This window comes from Pygocentrus nattereri, chromosome 4 (genome assembly GCF_015220715.1).
Source record: "Pygocentrus nattereri isolate fPygNat1 chromosome 4, fPygNat1.pri, whole genome shotgun sequence".
Lineage (NCBI taxonomy): Eukaryota > Metazoa > Chordata > Actinopteri > Characiformes > Serrasalmidae > Pygocentrus > Pygocentrus nattereri.
Window position 1 is genome coordinate 2,195,819 of NC_051214.1, and position 17,500 is coordinate 2,213,318.

The 17,500-nt window shown below is 43.2% G+C and overlaps 1 protein-coding gene across 20 annotated transcripts in view; it reads right to left on the reverse strand.

Moving 5' to 3' along the window:
* The window catches only part of ptprk (protein tyrosine phosphatase receptor type K), a 216,360-nt gene that overhangs the window by 51,232 nt on the left and 147,628 nt on the right, over positions 1–17,500 (reverse strand). For all 20 annotated transcript variants that reach the window (XM_037537657.1, XM_037537658.1, XM_037537669.1 and 17 more), the window contains 5 exons: positions 17,401–17,500; positions 15,366–15,567; positions 12,782–12,887; positions 10,471–10,744; positions 10,005–10,041 (listed from right to left, as the gene is read on the reverse strand). The exon at positions 17,401–17,500 is cut by the window's right edge and continues 10 nt beyond it. In XM_037537657.1, coding sequence (XP_037393554.1) covers positions 10,005–10,041; positions 10,471–10,744; positions 12,782–12,887; positions 15,366–15,567; positions 17,401–17,500 — 719 coding nt within the window. The remainder of the gene's footprint in view (positions 1–10,004; positions 10,042–10,470; positions 10,745–12,781; positions 12,888–15,365; positions 15,568–17,400) is intronic.

Genomic DNA, 17,500 nt, shown 5'->3' on the forward strand with positions numbered 1-17,500 from the left:
TGTCCAGGGCTTTAATTCTGGCTCGTGTGTTGGCTCCTCGTGGCGTTCCGGGCGATGAGGAGGTGAAGGATGTTATCCCGCCTCCATTAACGTTCGGCGCTGGCGCTCACTCAGATAATTTCACTACATTAGCAGCAATCAGTTCACACAAACACCACGACCGCTTCACCAACCAATTACACAACGGCCTCCAAATGACGCCTAATGATGTCTGATTGTCTCGCGGGGACGAAAGATGCGCGATAACCCTGGTTTTGTTTTCTGTTCAGACTTTTCAGCGAATGGTTTAATTATTCAGCTCTGAAAACGCCACAAACCGAACGAAGCCACCGCTATTCATTCACTGACGTCTGTGAAGCAAAACCGGACGAATAAATCAGCGTTTTTTCCTTTGCTCTGCCTCCACTCGTTTCACTTTGTTCACCTTTATTTATCCTTTTCCCATGTAAACAGGTTTCAAACGTGGCCAAAAGTAGTTATCTTTATTACTTTGATGCAGTTGAATCGCCTTCAGATTAGTCCGCTGTCATTTACTGTATATACTGCACTGTATTAAAGGGCCCATACCCTGCATTTCTCTCTGATCGATAAATAAATGAATAAATAAATAAATAAAGCAGAATATGGGCCCTTTAATACAATACAGCATAAATGAATTAAGACAGGAATAAAACCACACAAACATCTTAAATGAGATAGATAGATAGATAGATAGATAGATAGATAGATAGATAGATAGATAGATTGATAGATAGATTGATAGATAGATAGATAGATATGGCTCATTTATGATGTTTGTGTGTTTTATTCCTGTCATAATTCATTTATGCTGTATATGCTGTATTGTATTAAAGGGTCCATACTCTGCATTTAGGTATTTATTTATTTATTAATTAAGTTTATTTATGATGTTTGTGTTCATAAAATTCATAAAATTTACTCTTACTGTGCCTTTAAGACCGATATATGCAAATAAGCCCATTTCCGATTGGCTGCACTGTGCCTCGCTGAAAAAGTAGTTTGTGTCTGAAACACTCCCTCCATGAGTGGGCGGGGTTAAACTGCTGCAGGCTCAATAGGCAGGTATGATTGAATGTGTTGGCTTTTGTGACATCATAAAAACAACTAATTCAAAATGAACTGTATTTTGAATCGCAGCGCAGTTTCTATTTGTGGACTGTATGAACTGGGAAATCTTTACCATGTTAACATACGACGTCACGGAGAAGCAGGAAAAGTTACCCATCTTTTTCCCTGATACGCGCCCTTTAATGCTGCCTGTTGTATTTGGGTTGTCGTCTCCTTTTGATCCCGGAGGGATGAAAGATTCTCCAGCGCGTCCTGAAGCAGCGCTACATGCTTTTAACTCTACGGTAGACGGAGTTCTGAGCCGGAGACGTTTATTTTAGCGTTTGCTCCGCGGCGCGACCTACTTTCACCCCACTGCAGGAGAACAACGGCCGCCTTTCATCGCTCAGCGACCAGCCTGAGGGCAGCAGGGCGCTGACCCCGCCCCCAAATCACACACATACACTCAAGACCCTTTACTCTTCATCATCCCCATCATCTTCCTCCTCACAGTAACCCACATATTACTGTCACATTAGAGTACGATGGCCGAGAGACACTCAGCATCTACAGAGAGAGACAGAGAGAGCTGAAAGAGGGTGTATGTGGGCGAGAAAAAGTGGAAGAGCATGAGAGAACAGCAAAGAAAAGAGAGATAGAAGGAGTAAGAGAGAGAGAGTGAGAGAGAGAGAATAGGATAAAGAGAGAGAGAGAGAGAGAGAGAATAGGATAAAGAGACAGAGAGAGAGAGAGAGACAGACAGACAGAGAAAGAATGAGAGAATAAGGGGGAGAGAGAGAAAGACAGAGAGAGAGAGAGAGAATAGGATAAAGAGACAGAGAGAGAGAGAGAGAGAGAGAGAGACAGACAGAGAGAGAAAGAATGAGAGAATAAGGGGGAGAGAGAGAAAGACAGAGAGAGAGAGAGAGACAGAGAGAAAGAGAATAGGATAAAGTAAGAGAGAGAGAGAGAGAGAGAGAGAGAGAGAGAGAGAGAGAAGCCCCAGCAGCACTGCTGTGTCTGATCCACTCGCAGCAGCACAACACACACTAACACACCACCACCACGTCAGTGTTACTGCAGAGCTGAGAATGATCCACCACCCAAATAGTACCTGCTCTGTGAGGGTCCATGGGGGTCCTGACCACTGAAGAACAGGGTAACAGAGTATCAGAGAAACAGATGGACTACAGTCTGTAACTGTAGAACTACAGAGTGCAGCTATACGGTCAGTGGAGCTGATAAAGTGGACAGAGGTGGTTTTAATGTGAAGGTCAGTTTGTGTGTCTCTCACATGTAAAACGAATTGCCACCACAGTCCACTGAGGATCTGACAGCATCCAGAATCTCCTTTTAGTCAAAGACAAACTGCCACATTAGGATTTCAGTGACCGCAGGTTGAAGCGGTTTGGGCTGAATGCTGATCGTCCAGGCTGCATTTCTGTGTGTTTTTTTTAAGCCGTCACCGTAGCGACCGCATTATTCTCTGCCAAATCTGGGCTCCTGTCTCAGCGTTCAGCGCGGCTGCGCTAAAGGTCGCGTTTTTCTAAAGAGCAGCGGCTCCTGACGGCCAGGTGACAGGTGATTAATTACCAGCGTCCACACACTGAGTGTGAAGAGGGACACGGCCGACACGCACACACACACACACACACACACACACACACACACACACACGTGGAGACGCACAGATACAAGCCTCATCTGTCAGAGGGGAGGCAGAGAAAGCCGTCAGCAATCACCCACTGACACAGGAACAATCAGGGAGCATGTTTCACTCCAGCGAACACCTGCATTTACACAAACACACACCATACGGGGTAAAACTACAGCCCAAACGCTTTATACAGGCTTCTTATACGCCTACAGTGCTGTCCTGTACATCTACAGTACTATCCTGTAAATCTACAGTGCTGTCCTGTAAATCTACAGTACTATCCTGTAAATCTACAGTGCTGTCCTGTACATCTACAGTACTATCCTGTAAATCTACAGTGCTCTCCTGTAAATCTACAGTACTATCCTGTAAATCTACAGTGCTGTCCTGTAAATCTACAGTACTATCCTGTAAATCTACAGTGCTGTCCTGTACATCTACAGTACTATCCTGTAAATCTACAGTGCTCTCCTGTAAATCTACAGTACTATCCTGTAAATCTACAGTGCTGTCCTGTAAATCTACAGTACTATCCTGTAAATCTACAGTGCTGTCTTGTAAATCTACAGTATTATCCTGTAAATCTACAGTGCTGTCCTGTACATCTACAGTACTATCCTGTAAATCTACAGTGCTGTCCTGTAAATCTACAGTCCTGTACATCTACAGTACTATCCTGTAAATCTACAGTATTATCCTGTAAATCTACAGTGCTGTCCTGTACATCTACAGTACTATCCTGTAAATCTACAGTACTATCCTGTAAATCTACAGTCCTGTACATCTACAGTACTATCCTGTAAATCTACAGTATTATCCTGTAAATCTACAGTGCTGTCCTGTACATCTACAGTACTATCCTGTAAATCTACAGTGCTGTCCTGTACATCTACAGTACTATCCTGTAAATCTACAGTACTATCCTGTAAATCTACAGTCCTGTACATCTACAGTACTATCCTGTAAATCTACAGTATTATCCTGTAAATCTACAGTGCTGTCCTGTACATCTACAGTACTATCCTGTAAATCTACAGTGCTGTCCTGTAAATCTACAGTACTGTCCTGTACATCTACAGTGCTGTCCTGTACGCCTACAGTACTGTCCTGTATGCCTACAGTACTGTCCTGTAAATCTACAGTGCTGTCCTGTAAATCTACAGTGCTGTCCTGTAAATCTACAGTACTGTCCTGTACATCTACAGTGCTGTCCTGTACGCCTACAGTACTGTCCTGTAAATCTACAGTGCTGTCCTGTAAATCTACAGTGCTGTCCTGTAAATCTACAGTACTGTCCTGTAAATCTACAGTGCTGTCCTGTAAATCTACAGTGCTGTCCTGTACATCTTTTTTGAGTGCGTATAGGATGTACTAACTTTCTATATGGTTCTATATAGTACCAAAGAAAAGGTTATTTGACTTGTAACAACAGAAGACCCCAGAAAAGGGTTGCATATTTGAACCATCTACAGCACATGTTCCATCAATCTGAAGAATCCTTTCCCGACGCAAAGAACCCTTCAATCATGCCAAGGGTTCTTTGAGTGTTCGTGCTTCTACATGGAATGATTGTCTTGACTTAAGGAACCATTAAAAAACACCCTTTTTTAAGAGTGTAGTTATGGATCTCAGAGAAAGCACAGAGATCTGAAAGAGTGCGGCTGTAATGATCGATCTTGGCACCTGGGTTAAAAGGTGGTTTACCCACGCTGCAGTGCGGGAGTTGATGCTGTAGGCTTATTGCTTCAGACAGAAATCCCTCTTGTCCTCCACACACAGCACTTCTGTTACCGTCAACTCTCGTGAACGCGATCGGCGGGGAAAAAAACGCTCTGGAAGAAGATTCAAATGAAATTGGATTACATCCATTTGAGAGATAAAACTCCCAGCTTAAAATGAGAATCTATTTTGCTTTCGCTAAGGGTACATGACACGGACCATATCAAATTCGCTCGGCGAGCGCCAGGGGCGACCAGCCGCCGCTCTTATTGCGTTATCTCCCAGCGAGAAAGACTGAGATGGAAAATAATTAATGACAACAGCAAATCTGTAATAACAACGCTTTCATATTCAATCTGTCAGGTGCGGCTGGGAGGCCTGCGAGGTCGAGTGTTGTGTATCGCGACTGTAATTCAGAACCATCTCCTGTGGAGGGCAGTCGATATGAATCACAGTCCGCTGCAGCAACACCAGGGGGCGCTTTCCTGCGGGAGGGTTTCTCAGATAGCTAGGTACCTTAAGGGGGAGTACTGTGTAAATATCGCTGCGTCTGCTGTGAATAGGGGCGGGAATCTCTCGGCACCTCACGATTCGATTACGATTCAGAGGCTGCGAAGCGATTATAAAACATCTTTTTTTTTCTATACAGGATTTCTATTTTCTCACCGTGTCCGGACTTCATACTTTTAAAGCAGAGTGTCTAATGATCTATAATGAATTTACTTCCAATATCTTTAATTAATAAATCAAGCGGAAGTGATGTGGTGAGAGAACTGGTCTTCAGTCACTGCTCTTGTTTGGAGCACACGAGACACTGCTGCCGCTCATCTGTGATAAAATGCACTGTTACAGTGAAATAAGGTCCAGTGGCGGTGGACGTCCACACAGCACGTTAGAGCCGTCCGGCCCGTTTTCTTTAGTGATTTTATAACTTGGGTTTTGGTCTCGGTGTTGGGGGGGGGGGGGGGGGTCGCTGTGTCAGTAAAATATCTCGGAGACGGGACGTGTGCAGCACAGCGTGAAAGCCCTGTTTCACAACGACTGAGAACTGGCGTGCAGACTGCAGGTCACACAGCTACGATGTGTTATTCACATTCATAAGAACTGAAATTGGTTTCCTGGAACGTTAAATCTGCAACGAGAGGCTGTCAAACAACTAAAAAGTTGTGAAGATGAAGTCGCTTCTCTTTCAAATCTTCTCGTTCCACCTTAAACGGTGCCGCATTTACATTCGACGCCTCAATCAGAATTTAAGTCGAACACTTAGTGGCATTTTACAATAAGCTGATCTACTTTAGAGGAAAAGTTTTCTGGCTGGAGACGGGAGGAAAGCGGCTATAGCTAAAGATTAAAGCAGAGAAAATCTAACCTAACCTATACTGGACATTCGCTCATACTGAGACATACTGGACATTAAATGTTGCGGTTTGATTTGTGTTGAAAGGACAAAATGTCTCTTCTTAACATTTGGGTTGTGGCTCCTGACCTAACCTGGCTTTTAATGCAGAGGGAGCTGGTCGGATTTCTCGCTCATCCAGCTGTGTTTTTGTTATGTGCTGCCACAAACCACAGCACTTCCAAGTTCCGCCTTTTGCGTTCCATTATACATTAAATATTTAGAAAATCCATTTTTGACATTCGTGAATCGATTCAGAATCATTCACGTTCGCATCGCGATGCATGTAAGAATCGATGTTTTTCTACTTTCCTCCTACAGCAGCGCTGCAGTCGTCTCTACAGAGATCTTCCCGGTTGAGAACTGGGAAACGCCCCTTTTGATGATGCACCCTGAAGGTGGGAGGAATTTTTGGAAAACTACAAGCACTTTTCGGACGGATACTCGAAAGTGGGCTGCTAGAAACATTGGCTAATGCAGAAGGACTTCAGATAAGTGACATCACAGCTATGAAGCCAAATAACACAGCTTTGTTTATTAGGCTCCACATGAGTGGCTACAGTCGTATGCAAAGCTCTATAGAGGACCATTTCCTTTACTCAGGAACGCTTGAAGAACCATGTTTTTTGAGTGGGTATAGGATGTGTAACTTATTTTCACTTAGAAAATTCGCAGAAAATTAAGTTTGACTGAGGCACACAAACATACAACCGTGTGTGCACATAACTTACGCAATAATACATCCCATTTGTAATGTAAAAGCACCTTTTATATAATTACACTATATTCCAGATTACATACGTGTAAGTACCAATATGCAAAGTATCCCTTAATATCATTATATGTTTCATAAGTATGTATATGTATTTTATACATGTATGAATGTATATAGGCATTTACATGCAATAATAATAAATATTATTGTAACATACATATGTAAGTACTTACACTCTAAGCAAAAAACTGGGAAACACCCCGTTTGATGATGCATCTTGAAGGGGGGAGTAATCATGCGCTAAAGTTTGAGCGCCCCAGGCTAATTTCATTTGTCAACTTATTAATACTCATGAAATCAACAGAACATGTCATTTGACCAGGGGTGCCCTAACTTTTGCATACGGCTGCACTTTGGCGGAACACCTTCATCAGTTGCTCAGTGAGCGTAAATGAAGCTGTAACTCTGTAGAGTTGGTTCTTTCAGAGAAGGGACTATTTTTCCAGAGGGAATTTGTTCCCAGCGGAGCGGAGTGGGCGGAGTTTTCTCAGGCTCCACCTGATCACCATGGATACCAGATATTACCAAATATATTACCGAATATGGATGCCCCTTATATCCAACTCATATTTGTCACATGTGGACATACACGTGACTAGGGAGCGTCTTCCGGGATCGTGAAGGGACATTCAATACTATCATACTCACTGCATAGTATATGGTGCTCATTCGAGAGTACTGGGTGCTCATCTGATAGCATTGGGTGCTCACCAAAAACTACGTATTCAGCGCCAGAAACTCTGCGGTGAGCAGCCAATACCATCAAGTGAGCACCATATACTATGTGATGAGCACCAGATACTACGTGATGAGCACTACATAGTACTGGGTTTTTGGATGTCACCTGATAATATCAGGTAATCACTGCATAGTATATGGTGCTCACTTGAAGGTATTGGATGCTCATCTGCTAGTATTGGGTGCTCACCAGATAGTATCTGATGTGCACCAGATTTTTGTCTAAGAAAAAACAAAACAAACAAACAAACAAACAAATATACCCCACCATGTGACGCGTATGGCCATATATCCGATTTCTGTGTGTGACTGAAATAAAATTATGAAATCAAACTTATTTACATATTTAGAAATGGCATCTGTGTAGAAACCAAACCGCAAAGTTAAGATTTATTTTAATTTTCATAGTGAACGTCAGTTTCTACCGAACCGAAGTGGAACGCCATCAGGCAGGAACACCGTCAGGCAGGAACACCATCAGCGCTCCGTCAAACCTCAAAACAAGTCCGTCCCCGTCTCCCCCAAAACCTCACGACTACAACGTCAAAAACACACGGGCCTCGGACAAACGGCGGCGCGAGCGGAGGCGGGGATTAGCAGTTTAAAGAGTTTAAGAGACAGACTGTTCTCTTCACAGGAAAACTCACAGCTGCCCGAGAGCGGCTACGTGCTAATGCTCGTCCAGCTGTCTACGGATTAGCTAGCAGCACTTTCGCTAATCTCCTGCCGCAGCTCTTTCAGAAAGCTTCTGCCTGCACTTAAAAAAATCCCAGAAAAAGCAGCACAAATAAGCATTAACACGGCACAGGTCCGGGAAAAGCACCATATGTCACCCAACTAAGACAATAACAAACAAGCGAGGAGCGGGGCCGCGTAGCTTAGCCAGCCACAGAGGACAGGGCGGCGGCGGCGTGACAGGAACGTCCGTCGTTAGCGCGGCACTTCACAGCCAGGCTGCGTGGCGAAAAGGCGCTGGCCAGGAACGCAAGCGAAGCCGTTTTACAGCAGACTCAAACGGCAAGAGGCAGTACAGCGACAACGCTAGCATGAAAGCAAGCACTCGGCGCTGAAGCAGGTTCACGTGCCCATTTGTGAGCATTTACATAACTAGGGTGGATTACGACGAGGCCTGGATTAAAACGCACCATAAACAGAGACGCTCTACTGAAAATGCTCTTTAGATCAGCGCTGGTTCAAATTCTTTCACAAAACAAATTTGCTAAGTATTCTGACATGTACAAGGGTTTTTTTTGCCGCATGAAATATCACGAAGAAATACGGCATACACAGTATAAAATGGCAGTCTATTGAGCAGATGATATAGCAGAAATAGTAGCTGTTGAGTCTATAGAGTAGATGATAGAATAGAAATAGTATAAAATGGTCTATTGAGCAGATGACATGGTAGAAATAGTACAGAATTGTAGATTCTACAGAGTAGATGATAGATATAGTAGAAAATGGTACAGTCTAGAGAGTGGATGATATCAAAAAAGTATAAAATGGTACAGTCTATAAAGTAGACACAGTAGAATTAATAAAAATGGTAGAATTTATAGAGCAGATAATATAGTAGAAACAGTATAAAATGGTACAGTTTATGGAAGAGATGACATAGTACAAACTGGTAAAGTCTATAGAGTTGATAATATTAGAAACAGTATGAAATGGTACAGTCTATGGAAAAGACGATAAAGAATATAGAAAAGACGATAAAGAGTATGAAATGGTACAGTCTATGGAAAAGACAATAAAGAGTATGGAATGGTACAGTCTATGGAAAAGACGATAAAGAATATAGAAAAGACGATAAAGAGTATGAAATGGTACAGTCTATGGAAAAGACGATAAAGAATATAGAAAAGACGATAAAGAGTATGAAATGGTACAGTCTATGGAAAAGACGATAAAGAGTATGGAATGGTACAGTCTATGGAAAAGACGATAAAGAGTATAGAAAAGACGATAAAGAGTATGGAATGGTACAGTCTATGGAAAAGACGATAAAGAGTATGGAAAAGACAATAAAGAGTATGGAATGGTACCGTCTGTGGAAAAGACGATAAAGAGTGAAATGGTACAGGTTCTCATTTTTTTATTCACCTGATAAGAAGAAGCCACACATCAGTGACCGTCTATGGAAACAGTTAATGAAACTGATTACTTGCTATTTTAAGTTGTCGATGAAAACCACGGATTATTGATAATCTCTGATGATATAAGAATCATGCGAATTGGCTCAGTTTGTCCTCGTGCTCTGCTGGAAAATCGCAGCTCAGCAAAACAAAGTGCTTTACCAGCAAATATATCAAAAAGATCACAAATAAGCTTTTCTATAATTCTGCTGAAGCTTCCAATCCGCCCCTGCAATCCCCACTGCTACCAACGACAGACAGGGAGACATTCACCTCACACAGAGAGAGGGGGAGAGACAGGGAGAGAGAGAGAGAGAGAGAGGGGGAGAGAGAGAAGCAAAGTAGAGACAAAAAAATGGCGAGCAGGAGAAAGAAAAAGAGAGACAGAGAAAAAGGAAAGAGCGAGAGATGGAATGAGTGAGAGAGACAGATAGAGAGGAAATGAACAATGTGTGCAGTTCCCTCATCCCAGAGAGAGAGAGCGCTGAAATGAAAAGCAATAAAGTAGTTCCTCACCTTTAGTTGCCAATCTCAGACACTGCGTTTTGGTTTCCTGGGGAGGAAAATAAAACACGCACAATATCAGTTCAGGATCTGCCCAGCATCACCTCCAATCCCCCCCAACACGGCAAAATATCCCACACACCACACACGACGGAGGACATGCCGACCTTGTAGATCCAACAGACACACTACACACAGCTACTGTACATCTTCACAGTGGAGCTATGACATAGGTGTTTCTAATAAAGTGGCCAGTGATTAGAAGCACAAGGTGGGTGTTTCTAATAAAGTGGCCAGTGAGTAGAAGCACAAGGTGGGTGTTTCTAATAAAGTGGCCAGTGAGTAGAAGCACAAGGTGGGTGTTTCTAATAAAGTGGCCAGTGAGTAGAAGCACAAGGTCGGTGTTTCTAATAAAGTGGCCAGTGAGAGAAGGTGGGTGTTTCTACTAAAGTGGCCAGTGACAGAGTGGTCTGCTGACCTTCTCCACGCTGCTGACGGCCTGAAAGTAGATGTTATAGTTCTTCCTGGGGGCCAGCGGCGCATTCCAGTAGCCGTGGTAGGTTTTATTATCCCCCACTGTAAACGGAGAAGGTTCTGGAAGGTTCCCAGGTGGAAGTTCAGCTGCGAAGTAGTACGGTGACCCCCCGCTGGCGGCGGTCTGGTAGGACACTGGAACCTGATAACAGTCCACGCTGCCCGCCTCGCGCCGAGTCCGGTGGGGGTTCAGCTCCTCCACCACGATCTGATACGCACTGAGAGAAACAAACACAAACACACAGCCCATCAGAGCAGGACCGCCCCACCAAAAACTACAGAACTCTCGTAAGGCTGCTGTAGGACTGAGAAACGGTTTCAGTAGGATTTTCAGAGCACCTGGTTTGGGGATTGTTCTTCAGAGAAAGTGTAAGAAAAGAAATTGAGAAGAAAACGTTGAGATTACAAACAGCGTTTTCATGAGAATTCATGAGACTCTTTAGTGGTTCTGGCCTCTCTCAACCTCTGATTCCTCTCTCTCTCTCTCTCTCATCCTGTCTTCCTGCCTCAGTCTCCTCCTTTCCTCTCTCTCTTTCCTCCTGTCCACCTTTTGTCCCTCTCTTTCTTTCTCATCTCTCTCTTCCTGTCTTTCTTTATCATCCTCCTCTCTCTCTCCCTGTCTTTCTTTCTTTATCATCCTCCTCTCTCTCTCCCTGTCTTTCTTTCTTTATCATCCTCCTCTCTCTCTCGCTGTCTTTCTTTCTTTATCATCCTCCTCTCTCTCTCGCTGTCTTTCTTTCTTATCTGCTCTCTCTCTCGTGCTCTACTCCCTCTCTTTATCCCTCCGTTAGAGTTCTATGACTGAGGACTGAGTTGTCTGTCCTCAATCTCCTCTGCCTACTGGACTGGTGTGTGTGTGTGTGTGTGTGTATATGAGTGAGTGTGTGTGTGTATTTGTATGAGTGTTTATGTGTGTATATGAATGTGTGTGTATATGAGTGAGTGTGTGTGTGTGTTTGTATGAGTGTTTATGTGTGTATATGAATGTGTGTATGAGTGTGTGAGTGTGTATGAGTCAGCGTGTGTATGTATGTGTGTGTGTGTGTATGTGTGTGTGTGAGCCTGACAGATGCAAAATGCTGCTTTCACAGATGGACTAAAACACACCTCTCTCTCTCTCTCTCTCTCTCTCTCTCTCTCTCTCTGTCTGTCTGTCTCTCTGTCTGTCTCTCTCTCTCTGTTTCTTTCCCTTTTCTTTTATATTTCTCTCTTTCTTTCCATCTTCCCCTTGCTCTTTTCCTCAATCTCTTCTTCTCTCCTTGCTCTCTTTCCTCCCTCTCGTTCCCCTTTTTACTTTATCACTCTTTCCGTTTTCCTCTCTCTCTCTCTTTCCTTCTGTATCTCTTGTCAATGACAAACTGTTACAAATGACCACAGCAGATGGCCATCTCTAACACACACACACACACACACACACACACACACACACACACAGACACACAAACTTTTCTATATAATTATAAAGGCAGTCTGTCTCTGGTGCTAGCAGAAAAAGTGAAAGTGGAAAAAAAGAGGAAAAATAAACAGAAATCAGTAAATATGAGCGCAGCTCTGTCTCTCGTCTGATTAATAATTCATCAGGCGCTCCAATCTGCTGCATCTACAGATATCATCTATTGTAACGACACAGGCCTTAACAATACCGATACACTCTAATCTCCTAATCTGTCAACATATCCACCATAATCCCCCCCAACACCCCCCCCACACACTCTTATACTCCCATCTAATTCTGTGATTAGCGAATGTGTCTGACGTGAAAGAAAACACAGCAGTTAGCTTCGTAGTTAAATCCACCTCCTCGTTTCTACACTCACTGTCCTCTGCATCAGCTCCACTGACCGTCCAGTTTCACTATAGCAGATATATACAATAAATACGCTCGAGAGTATATATGATATATACAATCAGCGACTGTCATCATACATTAATCATACATATGATTAATATGCTCATTCACTGTATGTATGATGTACGACACATTCAGACAATGACTGTATATACACACACACACACACACACGTATGATACATACACTCAAAGACCGTATATATGATAAATACGCTCCTTGAGAGTATATATGATATATATAGTGCACATACTTAACGACTGTATTTATGATTATATATGATATATACTCATTGTCTATGTATGATATTTGATACATTAAATGACCATATATGATACAGAATATATGACACATGGGTTTATCGACTGTATATATGATAAGTATGATATACGCTCCGACTCCCCACCTGATGGGCGCTCCTTTGGCCTGCGCGGGTTTGAGCAGGACGGTGATGGTGGTGGCCGTTTCGTTCAGGAAGGCCTCAGAGCCGTCGTACTCCTCCAGGGTGGGAGCTGTGGGCAGATATTGATTATTAGCATTGTTTATATCTCCTTATACAGCACGCTGCTGTTTATTGACCGTGCTTTATTGTATTATTGTGCTGTCAGCGTGAGTCAGGCCAGCGAAGCGGCTCTTACTGAGAGAGAGCGATGAAGACAGACGGACAGAATAGAGGAAATCGCATTTCCTGCAATTAGGGCTATAATACAGCTCATCCAGCAGGTGCTCTACTGCAGAGCGCGAGCGCGACTGGCCTCCTCTTCTCCCATTAACGAAAAAAGTCAAGAAGCTTTTAGCTCCAATTCACCTTCATTTACTCACACTGAACACAGCCTGGAGTGGCGGCTCGCATTAGCATGTGCATCTGCACACGTATAGCAGTCAGAGAGAGCTCCCTACATTTATTTAATTTCCTGTCAAAACAGCCATTTAGTACAAGCTATTCATTTTTCAGCATCAGGAAAACTGCAGAAAACATATTTAGCAGAAAATTACTGTGAAAAACTAAACATAACATCAGCCGGTTCAGTGTTCAGTGAGTCCCTCTCTCCCTTCATTCCAGCTTCCGTTCTTCTCAGGAGACTCGCTTTCAGCTCCTTACAGAATCTGCAGCCGCGCCTCCAAAGCTCAGTCTGAGAAGCTGGTTGATGATTTTCTGAGATAATCCCAAAACAGAGCTGCTTTATCAGGAGCCTGGCCTCTTCCTACTTCCCCCGTTATATCATAAACAGGACTATTAAACAGCAGAGGGCGCCCACGAGCGAGTCCCCAATAAAGGGGAGTGAATGGAGCTGAACGGCTAAAAACGAGAAGTAAGAAGAGTTTCTAATCACTTTCCTTTCATTTTGGAAAGTAGAAGAATATATTTCATTTAAAAAGTAAAGAAAGCTGCACTTTTCTACAGGTTCAAACGAGCTTTGGGGAGCAGGACGCTGGCATTACTGCTACTGAGAGCTGATTGGTCGGCGAGTGGAGCAGCTCATTCACTGTTCGTACACGAGGCGGCGTTTTAAATTTGTATAACTCAAATACAACAGCAGTGTTAAAATGTTTTATGCTGTTTTCTTTTACATTTAAAATGTTTAAGTATTTAGAAACTATGATTTCGCTCTAATGCTCAATTCATTTCGGACTCGCTCGCTAGCGCCCTCTAGTGTTTGAGAAGCACAGAAGACATTACAGAGTGGAGGTTCTCCTCTACAAGCTCCTTGATCCCAAACCCATTCAGTGGTGCTGAGGCCTGGGCTCTGGGGCGGTCAGTCCATCGTCCAGCTTCTTTGTTTGAGGTGTCCATCTCCTTTTCTCAGCGAGGTTCTTCTTGATCCGCTACACGTCCTTTCAGACCCACAGCGCTGAGTGGTCTTCTCACAGTGGAAGGATGGACAGAAGCACCTGTGGATGTTTTCAGATCTGGAGCAGCTTGATCTTCTCCTCTCTCTCAGAGATCAAAGCTTTCAGTGCTGTTTATCTGATTGAGCAGTTTTGGGGGCTACCAGCTCTTCCAGGTGGTTGTTAGGAGCCTCATTTTCTCTGGAGCTTTCCATCAGTTTTTGAATTTAGTTCTGGAAACTCCTGTTTTTTTGCGTTGACTGCGTTGACTGGCTCAAAATATCTAATCTCTTCATAAATATCAAACCTGTATTTATGACTGGAAATTAATTAAGTGAACGGTGGTCTCTTTCGAACAGTACTGTACATCTGCCCCTCCACAGTAGAAGCTGAATTAGGCCGTCCATTTCTCTGCTGGTTTTCTTGTTAGAGCCCAGTGTGAGGCCGGAGGGGGGAGATCTGGTGGGTGGGGGGCAGGAGGGTGAGAGATCCCATACAGAGAACACAAGTGCACTCACTCACACAGCTGGAGGCACCAGCAGGGTGTTTTGTGCATGACTTCATTAATCAGTAGCTGAAAAACACATGTAAATGCAAACAAAGGGGGAAGTCCACCACATTTTCAAAATTTGTAAACTGTATGGTTGAGATGTAAACAGTTTGTGGTGGTTTGGTGTGAATTACTCAATTCTAGAGAGTCAGAGCTGCTCACAGTGGTGGTGATGGGAACCAGACGTCCCCCTCTAAAAGCTCCTCACAGTGGTGGTGATAGGAACCAGACGTCCCCCTCTAAAAGCTCCTCAAAGAAAGTTCCTACATGAACTGGTTCTGAATTCACTGCCTGATGACTGAGACGCTGTTTTATGAGAGTTTAGAGAACTTCAACTCCATTCATGGTGGAGGGAGACATGCAGGGCGCTGTGCGGCAAAATAGTCCCCAAAGAAAACTCATTATTCCAGATTTTCCACTGATTTCCATCATCGACATTCCATATAAGCTCAGAAGACTCGTGTAGGTTCTCTGGTGGTTCTGGATGGTAAATAAAGTGTCTGTATCTGTGTTGTAGTCATGGCGACGCCTGGTTCCCATCACCACCACTGTAAAGACGTCTGGACCGTTTCACACCAAACCCTCTGGATCTCTCTCTATATTAACGTACCTGATATATTAGTAGTGATGTTAATGGTGGTCGGGGGTCCGAAGCCTTTGCTGGTTCTGGCTCTGATCAGGAACTGGTAGGTGGTCCCTGGGTGGAGCTGAGAGAAGACGTGATGGGACGAGTTCCAGGGTAAGGAAACCATCACCGGGGGGCGCAATAATGACACGGAGGGGTCAAACGAGCGCACGCTGCTGTAGCTGATCTGTAAACACAAACAATGTTTAGAAACTCATTACTTAGGCAAAATCTGCTCTTTGTACCAAAAAAACATTACTTTTTTTGGACTTCCTTGAAAAAAAACAGTGAAAATCTCGCATTACTCTGAAAATTTCTAAAAAAAGCCAAAAAGGCAGGTCCTCAAAATGCTGGATGGGTGCAACTGGCAATACTGATGTTTTCCGATTGATTATATAATTTGATGTAACTTTACATGGCCATAAATTAAACAGACAGCACAAGTTTTATTTAAATTGAGCTTTAAATGAGTTTTTATATGACTGATATATATATATATATAATACATAATATAATATAGTATAGTATAATATAACAACATAATATAGTATAATATAATATGGTATAAGATAACATAATATAGTGTAATCTAATATAATATAATATAACAATTGAGGATGCACTGATATGCCGATATTCAACATTTGTTAATATGCATATTTGCCAAAATAGATTCATAAACATGTCCAAAATGAGGAAATTTGGACTAAATCTTGGATTAACGTTTCAATTACATTATCTGTAGAGCAACACATGCAGTAACATAAATAAAATATGGATATTTTAGGATAACAACATCATCGCAGCCACACACAACATCAAATATCTCTTTGATATATCATCCCAAACATCTGTCTGACGTTGATCGTGTTTTTAAACAATTAGCTGCCGAATCCAATATGTCTCTGATATATTATGGACCCTTAAATATAAGTATTTTATTCACTTCACTGCAGTTTTGTCAGTTTATGTAAATTAAATCTTCCTTTCCATCAGTTCTTTTCACATGAAGGTGTTTTGCATTATGTGATCTTTCACTTATAAATACTGGCGCTTTCTCAGCTGGATGAACATCAGGTTTATAGGATGTAGTGGACATATTAAAGTTACAGTGCGACACAGAAGTCAGAGAGCACCCTTACATGCATTCAACTGCCATCAAAGCTCTCACTAAGCACAAATGATTTATTTTTCAGTAATTCAGATGGGGGCAGTTTTGGTGTCTGCCAGGTCTTCCAGGTGGTTGTTAGGAGCCCCATTTTCCCTGTAACTTACACACCGGCTAGTAAAAGGCTGGACCCCTTTTGCCTCCAGAACTGCCTTAATTCTTCGTGGCAGACTTTCAACAAGGTGTTGGAAACGTTCCTCAGAGATTCTGGTTGGTTATTTGAGTTCCTGCTGCCTTTCCATCATCTGGAACCAGTCTGCCCGTTCTCCTCTGACCTCTCACATCAACAAGGCATTTTCGTCCACACAACTGACCGCTCACTGGATACTTCCTCTTTTTCGGACCGTTCTCTGTAAACCCTAGAGATGGTTGAGCGTGAAAATCCCAGCAGATCAGCAGTTTCTGAAATACTCAGACCAGCCCGTCTGGCACCAACAACCACGCCACGTTCAAAGCCCCTTAAATCCCCTTTCTTCCCCGTTCTGATGCTCGGCCTGCACTTCAGCAACTCGTCTTGACCACCTCTACATGTTAACAAGCAACTGAACATACTGAGTGTACCTAATAAAGTGGCCGGTGAGTGTATCTTATTAATATCTTCTGAAAAGTGAAATACTTGTAGTGGCTGTTTTGACTGGAAATTGAATACGGCGGGGATGGACTGTACACTTACATGGCACATGGCGTATGTGCTGAGTGAAGCAGTGAAGCCATTACTGCTCTTACACTTTAACTCCCCACAGAGAGTCACAGATTTACAACCACAGACACACACACACACACTTTGACCCCAGAACTGGAGTCCAACCGGTACACACACACACCCACACCCACACACCCAGACAGTATTACCTCATACTGTGTAATGATCCCGTTGGGCTCCAGAGGCTCTTTCCAGTGCAGAAAGATTCGATCCTCAAACGGAGTCGCTTTCAGAGAGGCACTGGGAACG